At 44.0% G+C, this 19,339-nt stretch overlaps 1 protein-coding gene across 1 annotated transcript in view; it reads left to right on the top strand.

Moving 5' to 3' along the window:
- The window catches only part of PLA2R1 (phospholipase A2 receptor 1), a 1,061,792-nt gene that overhangs the window by 102,352 nt on the left and 940,101 nt on the right, over positions 1-19,339 (top strand). Inside the window, exon 3 of the mRNA XM_069224206.1 lies at positions 7,924-8,097. Coding sequence (XP_069080307.1) covers positions 7,924-8,097 — 174 coding nt within the window. The remainder of the gene's footprint in view (positions 1-7,923; positions 8,098-19,339) is intronic.

Here is a 19,339-nt window from a genome sequence, read left to right as displayed (position 1 = left end):
CAGGTTGGCTTCTTTTTTCTTTTTTTGTCAAGTGTGGTATAGCCTCTCCTCTTTGTGTAAATAACTTGCCTGATGGTGCAAGTGCTGTGAGCACCTAGCTTTGCTTCTTTTTCTCTTTGTACTGTTCATCAAATCAACTGTGATTATTGGGTTTTACGCTTTTGGCATTTTCCTTTAAACTGGCTTTACTCTTCCGACTTGCTTGATGCACTCTGAGCATAGATGTTTCACTGAGGGTTTTAAGAGTGCATTGTCTCTTCTCATGTTTTACTACCTTCCTAACTGTGACCTACACATGTATCTGATTCTTTGATTTAGATCAATATAATTTTCTTTTTTAAAGGTGATAGATCAATGTTGAGATCCTGTTCTGAGTTTCTCTTATTAGATCTGTTCTTGGAGATTTGTTTCTAAAAACAGCATAATATCACTAGTTGTGGGGCCGCTGAATATTTTTCATGTGAAGGACCATCATACTTTAGACAGTTGCCGCGGGCAGGAAGAATTTCCATTGTAAAGCCCACCCTAATGAGCGCAGGCCCTCCAAAGCATAGATCTGGTAGTCCTGTGGCAGGTGGGCCATTGACAATGGGTTTCCAACAACTAAGGCAGCTGAGGCTCCACATAGGAAAAACAGCGATTCTCCCACCTATGAGGAGGAGAAACTATGGGTTTGGTGAGGTCTGAGCCAAGGAGATAAACAGAAGGTCACTTGATCCACTAAACCCTAAATGACTACCTTAGTTGTTGCAGGATTATTAGTCATGCTGGTCTAGTCCTTTTATATTGATGTCTGCCTTTCAAAAGTTTAATCAACAGCTTTATTTTATAAGTGAGGTGTTCAATGACAGAGGTGGTGAAATGCACAATAATTACTTGTCAGGCACATGATCTGCTCATGTCAATCCTTTGCAATCGACCTTTAGTCAGTATATTGTTCTTGTATTTTTTAAATAGAGGCATCAGACTACTGGTGAGCCTTGCCGTTGTACTTTATGTAGTTGATGGTTGTCACACCTTTGGTACCATTGCCTCACTCATCCAGGCATTTATGTCTTCTGAGCCTCCAAGCAGTACTCCCTAAATAGCACACTAACTTTTTCAATGTATCAATTATTAATTCGTCAGTTTCAAAATGATTGTGGTGTGCTTCCCCTAAACTCCTTCTAGTCTAGGGAGTAATAAACATCCAACTAATGCAGTGTGCAGAATGGCACACTATCTTGTGGACAGAGCGGAAATACTTTCTGCACAAGTTTACATAGCATTTGCCTGGCTTTTACCACTGTAAAGATCAATTACATTGATTGTTTTCAATCACTGTTTGTATGAGGTTTATGCTGCAATTCAAAATTCAACAATTAATTTGAGCAGATTATGAGCAAGAATTCCCAAAGCATTTCAACAATTTTACCATGGAAGGTTCTTTATCAGGAGGTTGTGTGTTCAAACAACTGAAAAATAAGCAAACTGAAAACTCTTAATGAACCTATTTAACTCAGACAGTTAGTTCATAGCAAACAATGACCTCCCATTACCCAGTGTACACAAGTGAGTGTCTGCCCAACCTTATAGTTCATTGAAGTTGAAATAGCACCTCAAAATTTCGACCCATCACACATGGCCTTCCTCTCTTTCGAATGCTATAGTAAGATTGACACAATTTAGGGCTTGATTTATATTTCGGCTGACAGATTACTCCGTCACAATGGTGACAGATATCCTGTTCGTTAAACATAAATCCCATAGGAAATAATGGGATTTATATTTTTGCGGGCGGGATATCCGTCACCATTGTGACAGAGTAACCCATCCGCCGAAATTAAAGTAGGCCCTTAGTCTGCTTTTATGGCAGCCCATGTCTATTCTTTTCTTCATCTGGGAGTCTTTTGCTTGTGTTTGCCTATCATACATAAATTCCCAGTGAGTAGTCCATTTTCCCTTCATGCTCAGTGCCCTGGCCAATAAGTATATTCTACAGAGTGACAGTGATATTCTAATATCTATACTATATTGCCTTAATCCTTATTGGGGCTTGTTAGGCAAGATACCAAAAAGAAATTTACTATAGTCCACCCAACATATAAAATTGCTATTTATATCATATCAGGAAGAGCTGGCTTAGATTAAAAAAACATTTTTTGAAAGCAGTGTTTTCATAATCTGATAATGTTTGTGATAACATTTGGACCCAATATCAATCTCCATAAAATGCGCAGCTGTTCTTAATATAACTCAATGAGCTTTTCATAGGTAAATATTTTTATTTTTGTAAACAGCGATCGTAGATATTAATGAATGCATCAATGTATCATTTACACCATTTAGGGGGTCATTACGACCTCAGCGGTCTTTTTGCAAGACCGCCAAGGGACCACCGTGCGGAAGACCGCCTGTGCAGGCGGTTTGCCGCTCGGCGTATTATGACTGTTGGCTGCTCTCCGTCGTTATTCCGAAGGAGAGCCGCCAACAGCCATATTTGCGGGCGGCGGGGAAGTGGAGGTTGCTCCACCTCCACTGCCACGCCAACAGAACACCGCCCAGCGAATCACGTCCTGTGATTCGCCGTGGCGGTGTTCTGTTGGCGGTGTGGTGTCAGCGGAGCTGCCCCCATGGCTCCCGTCCCCTCCCGGAGGATCGACGGACCAGGTAAGTTGATCGTCCGTTAGGGGAGGGGGGTGGGGGGGTGTTGGGTGTAATGTGCATGCATGGGGGTGTGCGTGTGTGTATGTAGAGGGGGGTGTGAGTGCGTGTATGCTTGCGGGGGTGTTGTGTGTATGGGAATGAGTGCGTGTATGGCTGTGGGTATGTCTGTATGGATGTGTGCATGTATGTTTGCATGTGGGTGTGCGTGTATGACTGTGTGTGTGGATGTAGGCATGTATGTCGGGGTGTGTGCGTGTGTGTGTTGGTGGTGCCTGCATGCGTGTCGGGTGTGTGTGAGTAATGTTATGTTGGGGGTCGGGGTAGTGAGGGGGGCCCTGCCACCTTTGGGGGGTGGCAGGGGTGGTGGGGGGTGTAGGGCAGGGAGTCGGGTGGGGGTGAGGGGTGGGGGAGACCCCTATCAGTGCCAGGGAAGGAATTCCCTGGCACTGATAGTGCTTACCGCCATGAATTTCATGGCGGTTCAAACCGCTGGAAATCCACGGCGGTAAGCCGGGTCCAAATACCGCCGGCAGTATAGTGACGGCCGCCGGGCTGGAGACCCAGGTCTCCAGCCCAGCGGTCGTCTCCGCCCTGGCGGGCGGGGAGGAGAACTGGCGGCTGACCATGGCGGTAACCGCCATGGTCATAATACACCAAGGTAAGACAGCCAGCCTGTTGGCGGTTTACCGCCGGTTCTCCGCCATCCGCCAGGGTTGTAATGACCCCCATAGTCTTTTGCAAAATGATAAACCTCCCCATAATCGTCATACATTTAAACAATCCCAGACCTAATCCAAAGTCACTAATTTAGACAAAAATATCTATTCAGTTCTATATGTTAACCATGTGATTATCTATGACTCAAACTCAAATGAAGTAATTTATTTCCACTCAACCATGGAAGCCTTTTAGTTACAGTGCAAAAGCCACGTTACCTAATAAGCTTGCTTCTGAAGTATTGTTTTTATCTGTAAACTCTACATTTCATTTTTAGCACTATTTAAAGCACCTGACATATAAGCTAGTTTATGTTACGTAAAATGTCCTTAAAATGTGTGGTTACATTTGATTTGATACTGTGCAACCATATTTTGCTTTTATGTTCATTAAGTCTTCATTCATCTTCTGTCTGTCCTACTTACCCCATCCCACAGAGAAGCCTTTTTCACCACTCAATTATCAAAGGGGATGTTATGTCCCACCTTTGGACTGGAGAGAAAATAAAGTTCAGATTTAGAGTTACATGTGATTTTATGTTCTATGTCTATTGGATGAAGTATCCCTGTGGAAAGGGGTTTCAACAATTGTGGGCAAATCTGACAAAAACAAGATACATATGGCACTGGATAAAACACAACCTTGTTTAAGCTCATTACATCGTTTAATTTGTGTTCTTAGACTTCCATCATTTAGAATCTCTATCTAAGCGGAGTTCAGAAAGTGAAGGATCAGAATAACCGACAGCCTGCTTGGAGAGAAGTTGTGTTTTTCCCATAAGATCACTTGATCTATCAAATTAGAGGCACGAACACCCCCTCCCCTGTGGTCAACAAAGTAGCAGCAGAGACATCACCCAGTCTCTCAAAGTGCAAAAGAGTGATCCATGGGGAGAAATCCCAGAGGAAGGCCTGCTTCCTGCACTGGCACAGACTATTAGACTATTAGTAGTCTAGGCCATCTCATGTAGCTGGGGCAAAATTATTTTGGCCTGTATCTTTATTCTTCAATATAGGATTCATCAAGAACTCATTTTATAGCATTATGGACCACTCGATTTTTGCTTCTCAGAAATTGGTTTCATTACAGCGCTAATCAAGGGATTAGGCATAGAAACCATACAGCCTTCATTGAAAGAACAAGGGACGTAGTTAGGAACAGCAGCTGGGCGGAATTTTATAGACACTGGAGATCTGCTGGAGAGATTTTGCAGTTTTCATAACATGTGTTATTCTGATATTCCTTACATGTTTGATGTATTTCTCTTTGCTGCCTGCTCTTATTTTGTGTATGTGACTTTTCATCTTACTAGTGTTGTGTTCTCCAGCTCACAGACAATCACCTATATGGACTTCTAAATCTAGGTTCATGGGAATAGCTCGAAGGTAAAGCAGAAGCTGATTCCATTTATTATTAGCAAGAACCGTTCCTAATGTGATTCAATTTTGGTACTATAGCAAGCAAAGACAAGGCAGATTGGAGCGCTCTAGACGTATAATAAGGTACAATGCTATTGATCAAGTACAGCGGACCGCACTTGTAAAAGGCCAGATAAGTGAGGTTAAGAGCATTGAAAAGAATCCCTTTCTTGTTAGGGAACCAGTGCAGATCACGCAAATGATGACAAATAGACGCCCTCTTGAGAATGCCCAAGATAAGGCAGGTAGCATCATTCTGTTCCAGTTGGAGCTTCCTAATCCTTATCTCTGACATGCCCAGGTATATCACTTTAACGTAGTCCAGTTTAGAAAGCATTACAGCAAGGACAACCATACTACAAGCTGCCTGAGAAAGGTGGTCAAGGAACTTTCTGATTGCATGGAGCAAGGCAAACCAGGTCCTGGTCACGGACAAAATCTGAGGTTGAAGAGAGAATTTGTCATCAAGCCTGACTTCCAGATTTTTGGTGACTGAGAAAAAAGCTGGGGGGAGGGTGGGTACGAGTCCCTCCCTCCAGCAAGTACTTAACCAGTGCTCTCTTACTCGCCCAACAGGAGAATCTCTGTTTTTCTGTATTGCACTGCACGTGGCTCTCACACACATAAAATAAAACACTCAATTGCGAAGCATTAAAGCTTGTATTCATGCCTGTAGAGGAAGGGTCAAAAGTGAGGAGCAGCTGTGTCTTATTGGCATATGATAGGACTGAAGAGTTTAGCTAAGGGGGCCATGTAGATATTAAATAATGTAAGGCTAAAGGAGGAGCCATGTAGTACCCTAGAAGTAAGCCCAAATATATCCTAATTGGTTTGCCAATCAAGTACATTATTTTAGTTATCCATCACCTCTGCTACTGACACCCTGTCCAGTTCATCTTGGATTAGGTATTTCATGTTCTTTAAGTCAGTATGGTTGTCTTCTTCCTTCCTAATCTTAGCCTGCAAGGAGGTTCTTTCTGTGGTAGGGAAAAGGGGTGTGTGGTCTCCCCATTTAGCTTATAGCCCTCTTCCTTCTGCCTTTTAATGAATTCCTTCACAATTGATCGAGGGTCATCAAATCAACCAAAAGCCCCTCCAAAATTTGTCAATTATGCTTTGTCTAGGTTTCCATCTTCTGCTCACATAACCCCTCCCTCATTTTGCCTTCTTCGGGCAGGGTCGGACTGACTTTAGTGGCGGTTTGTGGCAGGGAAAAGGGGTGGCGCAGCACGTGACAGGGGAGAGGGAGGAGAAACAAAATAAAATAATAAATATAAAAAAACCTTACCTTAATTCCGTGCCGCGCTGCTCCACTCCTCCGCTGTGGACTGCAGGAACAAGCTCCCAGGCTGCCCTGCAGGAAATTCTGACGCTGCTTAGAGCAGCGTTAGGATTGGCTGGCAGTGCCCAGCCAGGGCGCTCCCAGACAGACTGGGAGCCTGTGCCTGCTCTATCCAGCCCAGAAACACAGTGTCAGGCTGGATAGAGCACACTGTGCACATATGTTTGGCCGGCCCAAGTCGGCTGGCCAAACACACATGCGCTCTGAGAGGAGTGCACAGTGCACTCCCCTCAGTGCTCATCACAGTCCGTGACTCCGCCCCTTTAAATACAAAAGGATAATAAACAAAGTTTATTATCCTTTTGTATTAAAGGGTTTGAGCTGCTGCTGCTTGCAGGGAGTGGGGTAGCACAATCTTGCACTACTAGGAAGGCTGTGCAGGGTCGGACTGACTTATAGCACAATCTGGCATTACCAGGAAGGCTGGCCTGTTAGATCATGCTTGGGCTGGTTTTTGTGGCTGGTAATGGTCCTATTTTATGGTCTGTGGGCTGTTTGACCGTTTTATTAAAGTTGCTTTCCCTGCTATTACCACAACAAACATTGCCTGCAGCAAGCACACATGCATGTACTCTCCCATAACTTGCAAAATCCTATACATCGTATATTTACAACTTCAAAACTGCCCTGATTTGCAAATTTGGAACACTTTTTTAGCTCTTTAATTAGCTATTTGGGCCTATGTTCTGTCTCAGTCTATCCCTGTCCTCGGATAGCCCTACATAACAGGATCATTTGCAAATGTTTTTCAGTCTGTCAACCGTTCTTCTTCTTAAGGTTGATGACTCACTTTTAGAAATATTGACCTTCTCGTCATCTTAGCACCAGTCTCAGATCAGTTCCCGACATCTGCTGAGCGCTCTTAAGAGCGTCTCAGCTTTTCGTGGTGGCGCTGCCTTTTTCCGTCTTAGCCCTGAGATTTCGAGAACTTTCCCTTTGCTTCTGAGAGTCGTGATAAAGCACCACACATTTCGAAGGGCTTGAAAACATATCTCTTAAATGCACCTTTTTAAATATAACACCTTAAGCTTTCACGAGCATTTAGTTTCCAGAGCTGGGTCATGCTTAAAAAGTCCTCAACCAACCCATCCATCCATCCATTCATTCATTCATTCATGCATCCATCCATCCGTTCATTCATTAATTTATTCAGTTCAGTCATCCATTCTATTTTAGTACTGGTTATTAGAACAAGACTCCGTATAAACATGTTCATATCACAAACACTTACATTAAAGGGGGAAATTGGGTCTGTTAATTACATGCCTGTGCTTCTTTTTTTAAAAAATTCCGAGGAACTTAAAATGAGTGTTATTATTGTTGTTTGACCCAGATTGTAAGCACACTCGGCAAGCAGCTGAACAAACAAGCCGCCTTTTTCTAAAGGAGGTTTGATCTGAAGACGTGAATAAGTGTTGCAAAGAGGGAGGTGGGCTTAGGTCTGGAGAAGTCCCAAGAAGGTCTGAAAAACCACTAAATGATACCCGTGTCACCAGTGTCCACACATCACCTGTCCATCCGTTATTGGCTTGTTTCCGCCGGAAAGGAGGGTTCACTAGAACACCTATGTCTCTGTCGAGGCTGGGCGCTTGAAACCAATGTCGAATCTAAAATTGATACCTTGAAGTTTGCACCTGCGTTCCTATGCATGTAACCCCTACACATTGAATAGATCGTCTCGCTGCAGCTCGCTGTCTGTGCATTTTGCAAATACATATGTTTTACCTCAAACTGACAAATTAAAAATCTAATGCCACCCAAATCACAAATACGTTGACTTTACATTTTCTTTCTTGACAGAAACGTACTCTTTCTATGGAAATGGCCTTGGCGCACCTTGTGTTTTTCCATTTAAATTCAACAATGTCTGGTACCCTGAATGTACCAAAGAAGGAGGAGAGACTGGGCTGCTCTGGTGTTCTACATCAGCACACTACAACGTCGATAGGAGGTGGGGCTTCTGTCCGATTGATGGTGAGTGTATCAATGTGCTACTTGAATACAAAAAAAGCAGACAACACACCAAAATAGGGCTACCACCCGAATAAACATTGCCAGTAAATCTAACCAACTACTTGACTGGCAAATATAGAAACTCATCTGATAGTTTGACAGCGCTAGACTTTTTTGTGTTTTAACAGTATCACGAAACCGTCTCTTCAACTTGGTTTAAATGAGTAAACAATAAGAAGCAAGAAAGGTAATGAAAATCTGATGCTAGACCTTACAAAAGGAATGTCATATAACACCTGTTAATTCCTATTAAGTTGTGTACAATTTTCCTGTTTTAGCTAGTTATGCAGGAACGGCTCATCAGGGCAGAGGAGCATCACCCCCCCCACCAGCAGCAGCCGCTGCAAATCTTTTAATAAACAAAATGATAATAAACCATATTAATTATCGTTTCGTTTGTTAAAGGGGCTGGACATTGGGGATGATGACGATGAAGGGAGTGTACAGTACGCATGTATGTTTGGCCGGCTGTCTCTGTTTTCGCCCGCACCAGGCTACGCCACCCTGGGCTGAGCATCAGAGGCTCCCCCGTGGCCCCAGCCAAGCAAAGCTCCTTCACACAGCCTCAAGAGCCACCACCGCAGTAGCAGCCGCCATATTATGTCCTAAAGGCCGCTGCCCAACTCGCTCCACTGGGACGAACTGGGGCTCCCGCCACCACTCAGCCTCGCTGACCGAGCACTCCACTCAGTCAGCACCAGCATCTGCTGCACCCCATCTCATCTGCTTCAGGCTGCTGTGAAGGATTCTGACGGAAAGAGGCTCTAGGATTGGGATCTCCTCATTGTGCTGCCATCGGTGTTAGGCCACGCCTCCACCTTTACTCTGCTATAAGATCTCATTACAGAACGTGTGCCAGGACAAAGAAGCGCACACCAGGGCGAAGTAGGATGTGTGCCAGAGAAATGAGATTCTATTGGAAAGATTTAAATAGGGTCCTAGTCCCCGAATGCAGTCTTCCTGTCTAATACCGCCCAGGAGATTCATGCTGTATTGCTAGGCAGTGCTGGTCCAGATGCACAGATTTGCTCTAGGCTAGTGAATACCTGCACACTGTCCCGAGAGTGTAGAAAACATCTTAAGGCACATGCACACCTTAACAAAGTGTGTCCCTACATACCAATACAAGCTTACCCTGCAAAGCAGAACACTTCCCTCTAACAACCAATACAGCAAGAGATTGAGACAACTTGTGAGAAGCTCTTTAGAAACGTGAGGTAACCAAAGCAATCTATGTGGGAATGACACACAGATTGGGAGACAACAGTAATGAAATCTTCTTGAGACAAATGATAAAGAGAACATGATCATTGTAAACTGGAGGTGCTGCACTTAAAGGTAACAAGAATAAACAATTGCTGCTTTGTGCATTTCTTTTTGTTGTAAATGTTTGATCAAAGAAAGCCTGAAATATTTGTGATCTGTAAATCATCATGGCATACAAATGACTTGCACTGTGTACATAATGGTGGAAGAGTATTCCCACTTATTCTCATACAGTTTTGTTAGGGCAAGTGTAAGCGTATGACCTCTTGTCTACTTTAGTATACTTCTCTTGTGGGCTTAAAGCTATTTCATTTGATTGTTTCAGTGTCCTTTAAAAATTCCTGCTTGCTAATGGTTAGTCCTGCCTCTTTGCCCTTCCTCTTTCTCCTTCAATTGTCTCACGGAGCAAGGACTAAGTACAGTATATTTACGCCATGGATCTTTATCTTTTGGTTTCAGGGACTACTTTATTTTTCCTTTCTTGCTCGTGTTACACTGGGTGCTCCAGGACGTAGCTGCTTGAATTTTATTGCAGCGTTCTTTGTCCCACCGCCTCAAGACCAGCTGTTGTGCTCCGAGTGGAGCTGCTGCAACAAGGGTGCTCTGCAGCTCAGTGACGGCTCTCATTAAAGAGAGGTGGAAACTTGCCCCTACAGCCTTCACTTTTATTCATCATGTGTGAAGAGACAGCTCCCCATGGATTGATGGGCCCGTGCAAGGCTGCCCCTTTAACAATCTTCGTGACTTTAAGGCACACTCTTATAATTTCCTTTTGCTTTAGTCAGAAACGACCATCTGTTGTGCTCCAGTCGAATCTGCTGCAACAGGGGAGTTCAGCTGCTTTTTGAGTGCAGGTACACCCTCTTGTCGATCCCACTCGCTGCCTGGGTAGGCCCATCTGACTTTCTATTTTTTGTATTTATGGTTCACACATTAATGGCCAAATGTGTTCACAGTGGATTCCATTTCAGGGAGCTGGTGTGTAAAGCAGTAATGCTAAATATGAAAAGTGACTTGGAGAACTGTCTGTATGGGATACCGGGTGAACATTCTTGAAGTGAGGTTTATTATTGCTTTTGGAGATCAGTGTTTGTTGTGCACTGTAGAGATGAGTCTGTGTATGAAGAAGGATTTCGTCTGGGGCTGTGCAAACGTTGAAGGGTCTTAGAGGAGTACTGTGTGATCCCTGGTTGCTTGGAGGATTAGCTGAGGAAGCAGAATAGTATTTCCTGGACACAATTGCCCACGTTATATTTTGTTTTACCAAAAGTTAAGGCTTAGCTTTCTTTCCTAAGTCTTTTTTTGTGTAATTACCCGGGATGTTAGCCATCTTTTGCAAGCCTGCTGCCATATGATCTAGCAACACAGTACAATGGTGCTTGAATTCTTGTGTGCAAGAACGTTGATTGGTAATGGTGTTTTGAGTGTGAGATGAGTGAATTAACATAAATGTTTGAGCAACAGAAGATTTAAGACCCACAGCTGTCTAGAATAGCAGCATGTCTTTTCTGTCACGTTACCACGCTTGCGTTATCACGTTATCACATTATTATCGTTATTATCACGTTATTGCGTTATCACGTTGCGCCTCGGACGTGTGGGGCAGTCCACTGAGTGCTTTAAAATATCAGTGAAATACTTGGTTCACATACGTTCTACTACGTACAGTTTGCCGCTATTATTTCCGATTAAAATCTCTTGCCGTGCTAGTTTTTAATATGCAGGATTATCTTGATGTGATTGCTGAGCCAGCATTCAGGTCTCGCAGAGTGAGATAATTTCATTTCCATTTTTTTGTTATTGAATACATATTGCTCTGCAATTTTAATGCCCAGTTTAATGATAAATCTTCTTAACTTGATTGCTATTTTTGCAAAGGGCACGGATATGTGTAGCCGAGCTTCTCTGACGTATTACGTTGAAACCAGGATGAGTTTTTTTTAAGGAAGTTCTGAGCAGATTAATTCAAATAGTCTCTCCACATGTTTCAAACAGTACATTATATACTATTTTGCTTCATTTCCCAATTATTAAAAGTTTGTTTTTTCCTATGGTGGAGCTTTAATATGTGTATCATTTATCATTATATCTCTGAGAATACTTGGTTATAGGTCCTGACCGTAATGCTGTGCTTGTCTTTCTTTGAATTAATATTGAACTTGATATGAGCCATACCTGTTGGTTTGTTAAATAGTTTAATTATCTTGTATTTCTGGGAGCTGTGGTCACTTTCTTCGCAAGCATTAATTGCGAAATCGGTGCAAACATGAGGTATTTGTTATTGTGTAATTGTCTAGATAGCAAAATAAACATGCTGTGATTATTTTTTAAATTAGTAAATTTAACAGTCAGAAATATGCCCTTCAAATACTGAAGTTTGCTTTAAGTAGTTTATTTATTGTCGCATATAGCTGCTTACATACGGTTTCACAAAGCATATGCCTCTTCGAAAAATTCTAATATCCATGGCACATCTTCCTTTTCGGCAATAGCCACAATCGGCCAATTTAATTCCAGACGGCAGCCCTCCTGCTCCAGTCTCCCTTCCCCCTTGAAGTTTCAGACGCAGAGATGGCTGGGCTTCCCTGTGATCTCAGTGGGTGCATGCTGGGCCACCATTCCACTCCCACCCCCACACGAGCAATAGTGAGCAGCCCCATCCCCTCGCCTATTCACTTATCTCAGGTTATGCCAAGCGGCAAAGCTCACACGTCTTAGAGCCCTGGTTCTCTTTATAGTGTTTTATTGGTTATAACAGTACCCTCGGGGCTTTGACCATTTGTTGCACTTTGGTTGACTTCTTACAATATTTTACTGGTATCTTAATAGTTCTCTTTGGGTAGGACTTCTGTTCGAGCTGAGTGGGCCGTTTTCCATTTTTTCCAGGTATCTAAATGCCTGAGTTTACTCGCTCCAACAGACACCATCCCCTACTTCCAACCTCAAAAGCAATTCTTAGAAGACACAGAAAAGCAACAAAAACTTGGATGACCTGCTTGACATTATTTAGAGAAGTGTCAGAAAATTGCAACAGGCTTGCTAGAAAGACTGCATTGATGCAAAAACGTTTGCACTTAAGGAAGCTAGGGCTGCTTATAAAAACCGTCATATCGAAGGAGCATCAAAGTATCTAGCCTCTTTGAAGAGACCAAAGCACCTCTGGATACTACCAAAGCCATCTTCCAAATCATAAAAGGGATCGGTGGTTGAATGATTATTCTGTTGCATAAATACACTCAATGCCACGTAATAACAATTCACATAAATACACTCCACACCATTCCACCAAATTCCACTTGCATAATTTCACTGTACGCCATATAGTTCCCCACTACACAACTCAACTCTACACAATTGCATTCCACACCACATATTTCCACCCAAAACTACTTAATTCCACAACACAATTTCACTCCACACCACATATGTCCGATACACAACACAGAATTCCACTATGCATAATTACACTTCATGTCGTACAATCCCACTCCACATAATTCCAGAATGCTCAATACCACATAACTACTATCTACATAATTCCACTCAACACTACACAATTCCAAGCCACACAATTCCACAACAAACAATTCCAATGCAACCCACAGAATTCCACTCCACCCGACACACATCCACTCGACTTCATAACACACAACAACAAAAAATTAACATTGATAATGCCAATAGCTCTCGGATTGCCTAGACCAATTGGCTTTGCCAGTGCGTGGGTTGTTCGATGTGTGTGACCGTTCACCAGTGTCACGTGAAGTAACAGTAGATGTTGTGGCACCCAGAATAATGTGCTGCATGGCTAAATACTCATAAGGTCCCAAAAGCGAGACCTATTAGCTATGCCACTGCATGGTAAAATTATGTGATTCTAGCTTGTCCTAGGTTATCTAATCTCTGAGTACAATACAAGTGCCCAGATTTACTAAGGCTTTGTGCTGGTGCAAGGTGACACAAAGTCTTGCAAAGCTAATGCAGGCATATTTATCAATATATCAAATTACGTTGCTGTGCGTGATAGGGAAAGGGCAGGCATGCACAATACTTAATATTGTATGGTGCATTCCTGTAATTTCCTGGTCCCTGCACCATTGTGCAAGAGGGCCTGCGTTGTAAGCGGGATTGTTTTGGGGCAGGAAGGGACACCTTCTTGCACAAAAACAATCCCCTGAGGCATATTCCTCTTTCTGTGTGTGATAATGCAGCACATATTAGATGAGGAAGTAACAAGAAGAAATAGAGATATTTCTCCACGTTACGCCTCCCCTGGGGAGGCGTAGGTCTTTGATGCATTCCCAGGTTTACTAGAAATTGTAAATATGGGAATGCACCAGAAATCCATGCATGAATGCATGGGAAAACCCACGCTCCACCCTTGTAGTGCCTTCCCTGGGCAGAGTTACACATCATAGTGATTTGCACTATGTTGCATTTCTCTAGATTTATCAAGCCAGGCAAGGACACCCAATGTGGCCTTACCTGGCTTGATAATCCTTCTGCAAGAGGTGCGCTGCTCTTGCACCACGGTTCTTTGATAAATATGGCCCATGGTGTTTTGTGCTGGAAAGGAGCCCTTTTCTTAGCACAAACACACCTTTACACTGCTTTGTATTGCCTTTCATCAAGGAAGCATTTCTACGACAGATTCACACATACACACATGGGTTTTGATGCAAAGCCCAATCTACTAAAATGGCCAGACTGGGTTTTATTTAAAAAAAACAAGAGGAAATGTGTTGATCTCTCAAACCCATGCTTTTATTGTGTACTCAATGCCGAGCACATACTCAAGGCTTGGGATTCTTCTGAGTTTTTTTAGGCATAGCAGTTTGTATGGAAGGGTATGCTTTCAGTTCAAATCCTGTGCTAGACAGCACATACTCACCTCTGCATCATGGTGCGAGGCTATGTCACTCAGAGAAGGTCAATTTAGTAGCCATGGCTCTGTGCTGTGTTTTACCACTTGTGCAACACATTGCATCAAATTTGGGTCCAGATGTGCATACAACTGGAAGCAAAATACTAGTCGCAATTTGCTGTGAGTGTTCTTGCAACCAGTGTGGTCATTTACTAAATTTTAAGTCGGTTCACAAATTACAGATGCAAAGTGAGTCACGAGTCAACCTACTTCATGAATATTAATGAGGTAGGTCGCAAATTGAGACCCACTAGAAATCGCAGCCATCATGGGGATGGTGACCTGCTAGGGTCAGCAGAACACCATGTCTGTGATTGCTTTCACATAAAGCAATCGGTCATTATTGCAGCCCATTTCCCTTAAAGGAAAAAGTATTACATTTAAAAAGTAAAGATTATTTCTTTTCTTTTGTGAGGACCCAACATTTGTTTGGTCGCTAACCTAAATTGTGATTCAGTAACTTGTTACTGAATCACAGTTTGGGTTGCATATTTACCCATGCTTTTTTGTGGTCACAAACAGACAGATTAGCAAAAAGTATGATGCATATGGCCCTTGGTTGTTGCACTTTGTTGCATGAAAAATTATTAAATCTGGCCCAAAATGGCATCATCATCACATGGTTGAATCTCAAACAGATGAGACCATGTGATTGAGCAACAAATACATAATGCCGAACGGTGCTTATTCCAAAGCAGGAATTATTTTGAACATATATAGAGCGAGTCAACAATGACTGAAAGTATAGTTCAATTCACTGGTCCAGAAACAAAATCCTTTTTCAATCACCAATGAATTTTCCTAATTTGACAAAAGTTTCCAAATCTTTTGAAAAAAATGTGTTCACCTATACTCAATCCTCAAAAGTTCAAGCAGGTTGGCCAAGGGATGGAACCATAATGGTGAATTAAAATATTTTTTTCCCATTTCAAAATCCCATTTTAACTTTCGGGAAGTGTTAATGTAACATGAATTGGCACCAAACATGGTTGTATTCTTTGTATGTTTAGTGACCCTGCCCTGCAAATATTGATAAAAATGTAAAAAAACGATAGTTCATAGTTTGGTTCTTTGGGCTTCGGATCCAAATTTGGATGTGATAGTCACCTGACTGCCTGCCAGGAGCTGAACCTGTAGAAGCAGTATTAGGTACAGGGCATGGTCCGAAGCCAGGTTAATGAGGAGTACCCAGAAGGTAGGACCTAATTTAAGCAGAGGGGCTAGGTACGGGGCATGCTACTCAATAAATTAACCATAGTTGGGTGTACCAGGTAAATGAGATGCCCACAATGCACAATTGGCATGGCTGTGCCTATACCTAGTAGGTTCTGTCTGGAATTGGAGTGTACTGGCCCTATTTCCATTGCCTGTTGGGCATTGCCACAAAGAATAGACCAAAGGCTGTCACTGAAAACAACGTAATTGAGTCTAATGATTGTCTACTGACACCTAGCGTACTTTAAATGAAATAAAATGTTATTCTGTGATCTTATCACTCAACCATTCTTTACTATAAATGTTTTGACAGCGACTTTAGTTTTTTTAATAATTATATACTTAGTTTTTTTTGCCACCTGCCTTTAGTCTTTGCTGAGAATGGCCTCTGATGATACCCAGTAAGAACAGAATTTGACATTTGAGCCTGCCCAGTGATTTAATATCTGTACAGCTACACTTGCTGGACATGGACTGTGAACGTCTGGCGAGAACAAGGGGCTACAAGTCGTAGCATTTGGCATGCCCTATATCTCTGCCTGAAGCACTGTCCAGCGAGCACTTGTCAATCGGTGAGTTGTTGGTTGATGGCTTTCTTGAGACCTTTGGCCAGGTAGGGAAGCAGGGAAATCCGGCGGTAAGTTTTGAGATAGCTGGGGTCAGTGGAGGATTTGTTTAGGAGGTGCCTGTCTTCTTTGTGTTTCCAGTTGTCCAGGAAGGCTGTTGTGGAGATGGAGGAGTTGATGACAATCCTTACAGCACAGCAGTCTTTACTCCAACAGAGTTCTTCCCAAATCCAGTGGTGTACTGTTCTGGTAGGGTCAGAGGCCCAGTTCGTATACCCAAATTTGCCTTTGAAGTGGGGGTGACTTCAAAGAAGGGTCTTTGAAGAGCACAGAGATATTTTCTTCCTAGCCCTGGCTACAGACAACTGGTAGAGGGTAATCAGCCCTTTGTGTAGTGAAAAGAAATGGCTCCCTGTTGCAGTTACCCCCCACTTTTTGCCTGATACTGATGCTGACTTGACTGAGAAGTGTGCTGGGACCCTGCTAACCAGGCCCCAGCACCAGTGTTCTTTCACCTAAAATGTACCATTGTCTCCACAATTGGCACAACCCTGGCACCCAGGTAAGTCCCTTGTAACTGGTACCCCTGGTACCAAGGGCCCTGATGCCAGGGAAGGTCTCTAAGGGCTGCAGCATGTCTTATGCCACCCTAGGGACCCCTCACTCAGCCCAGACACACTGCTTGCCAGCTTGTGTGTGCTGGTGGGGAGAAAATGACCAAGTCGACATGGCACTCCCCTCAGGGTGCCATGCCAACCTCACACTGCCTGTGGCATAGGTAAGTCACCCCTCTAGCAGGCCTAAGGCAGGGTGCACTATACCACAGGTGAGGGCATATGTGCATGAGCACTATGCCCCTACAGTGTCTAAGCAAAACCTTAGACATTGTAAGTGCAGGGTAGCCATAAGAGTATATGGGCTGGGAGTCTGTCAAAAACGAACTCCACAGCTCCATAATGGCTACACTGAATACTGGGAAGTTTGGTACCAAACTTCTCAGAATAATAAACCCACACTGATGCCAGTGTTGGATTTATTAATAAATGCACACAGAGGGCATCTTAGAGATGCCCCCTGCATTTCACCCAATTGTTCAATGCAGGACTGACTGGTCTGTGCCAGCCTGCTGCTGAGAGATGAGTTTCTGACCCCATGTGGTGAGGGCCTTTGTGCTCTCTGGGGACAGAAACAAAAGCCTGCTCTGGGTGGAGGTGCTTCACACCTCCCCCCTGCAGGAACTGTAACACCTAGCAGTGAGCCTCAAAGGCTCAGGCTTCGTGTTACAATGCCCCAGGACACTCCAGCTAGTGGAGATGCCCGCCCCCTGGACCCAGCCCCCACTTTTGGCGGCAAGTCCAGGAGAGATAATGAGAAAAACAAGGAGGAGTCACTGGCCAGTCAGGACAGCCCCTAAGGTGTCCTGAGCTGAGGTGACTCTGACTTTTAGAAATCCTCCATCTTGTAGATGGAGGATCCCCCCAATAGGGAGAGGAATGTGACCCCCTCCCCTTGGGAGGAGGCACAAAGAGGGTGTACCCACCCTCAGGGCTAGTAGCCATTGGCTACTAACCCCCCAGACCTAAACACGCCCTTAAATTTAGTATTTAGGGACTCCCCTGAACCTAAGAATTTAGATTCCTGCAACTTACCAGAAGAAGAGGACTGCTGAGCTGAAAGACCCCTGCAGAAGAAGAAAAGAAGACACCAACTGCTTTGGCCCCAGTCCTACCGGCCTGTCTCCTGCCTTCTAAAGAAACCTGCTCCAGCGACGCTTTCCCCAGGACCAGCGACCTCTGAATCCTCAGAGGACTGCCCTGCTTCAAAAGAAACAAGAAACTCCAGAGAACAGCGGCCCTGTTCAACAAAGACTGCAACTTTGTTTCCAGAGGAACAGATTTAAAGACCCCTGCAATCCCCGCAAGAAGCGTGAGACTTGCAACACTGCACCCGGCGACCCCGACTCGACTGGTGGAGAAACGCTACAGGGAGGACCCTCCGGCGACTCCAAGAATGTGAGTAACCAAAGTTGTCCCCCCTGAGCCCCCACAGCGACGCCTGCAGAGGGAATCCCGAGGCTCCCCCTGTCCGCGACTGCCTGACTCTAAAATCCCGACACCTGAAGGAGACCCTGCACCCGCAGCCCCCAGGACCTGAAGGATCGGAACTCCAGTGCAGGAGTGACCCCCAGGAGGCCCTCTCCCTTGCCCAGGTGGTGGCTACCCCGAGGAGCCCCCCCTTGCCTGCCTGCACCGCTGAAGAGGCCCCTTGGTCTCCCATTGAAAATCACTACAAACCCGACGCGTGTTTGAACACTGCACCCGGCCGCCCCCGTGCTGCTGAGGGTGTACTTTTTGTGCTGACTTGTGTCCCCCCGGTGCCCTACAAAACCCCCCTGGTCTGCCCTCCGAAGACGCGGGTACTTACCTGCTGGCATACTGGAACCGGGGCACCCCCTTCTCCATTGAAGCCTATGCGTTTTGGGCACCACTTTGAACTCTGCACCTGACCGGCCCTGAGCTGCTGGTGTGGTAACTTTGGGGTTGCTCTGAACCCCCAACGGTGGGCTACCTTGGACCCCAATCTGAACCCTGTAGGTGGTTTACTTACCTGCAAGAACTAACAATACTTTACCTCCCCCAGGAACTGTGAAAATTGCAGTGTCCACTTTTAAAACAGCTATTTGTGTTTTATGTGAAAAGTATATATGCTACTGTGATTATTCAAAGTTCCTAAAGTACTTACCTGCAATACCTTTCAAATTAGATATTACATGTAGAATTTGAACCTGTGGTTCTTAAAATAAACTAAGAAAATATATTTTTCTATACAAAAACCTATTGGCTTGGAATTGTCTCTGAGTGTGTGTTCCTCATTTATTGCCTGTGTGTATGTACAACAAATGCTTAACACTACTCCTTTGATAAGCCTATTGCTCAACCACACTACCACAAAATAGAGCATTAGTATTATCTCTTTTTGCCACTATCTTACCTCTAAGGGGAACCCTTGGACTCTGTGCATACTATTCTTTACTTTGAAATAGTGCATACAGAGCCAACTTCCTACATGTAGGAATAAGCACTCCCCATGATGATGTAATTATCAGCTCCCCACCACTCTTCCTAATGAGGAGGGCCCATCAGAATGCAGATTAATATAGATGAGTTATTTGTCACACCCACCCTTTGTGTGTTTGTGGCTGACTAGAGGGAATGCACAAAGTGTAGCTGTC

This window comes from Pleurodeles waltl, chromosome 3_1 (genome assembly GCF_031143425.1).
Source record: "Pleurodeles waltl isolate 20211129_DDA chromosome 3_1, aPleWal1.hap1.20221129, whole genome shotgun sequence".
Taxonomy (NCBI): domain Eukaryota; kingdom Metazoa; phylum Chordata; class Amphibia; order Caudata; family Salamandridae; genus Pleurodeles; species Pleurodeles waltl.
Note: the sequence above shows the minus strand (reverse complement) of the source record. Positions and strands in the feature narration are given on the sequence as shown.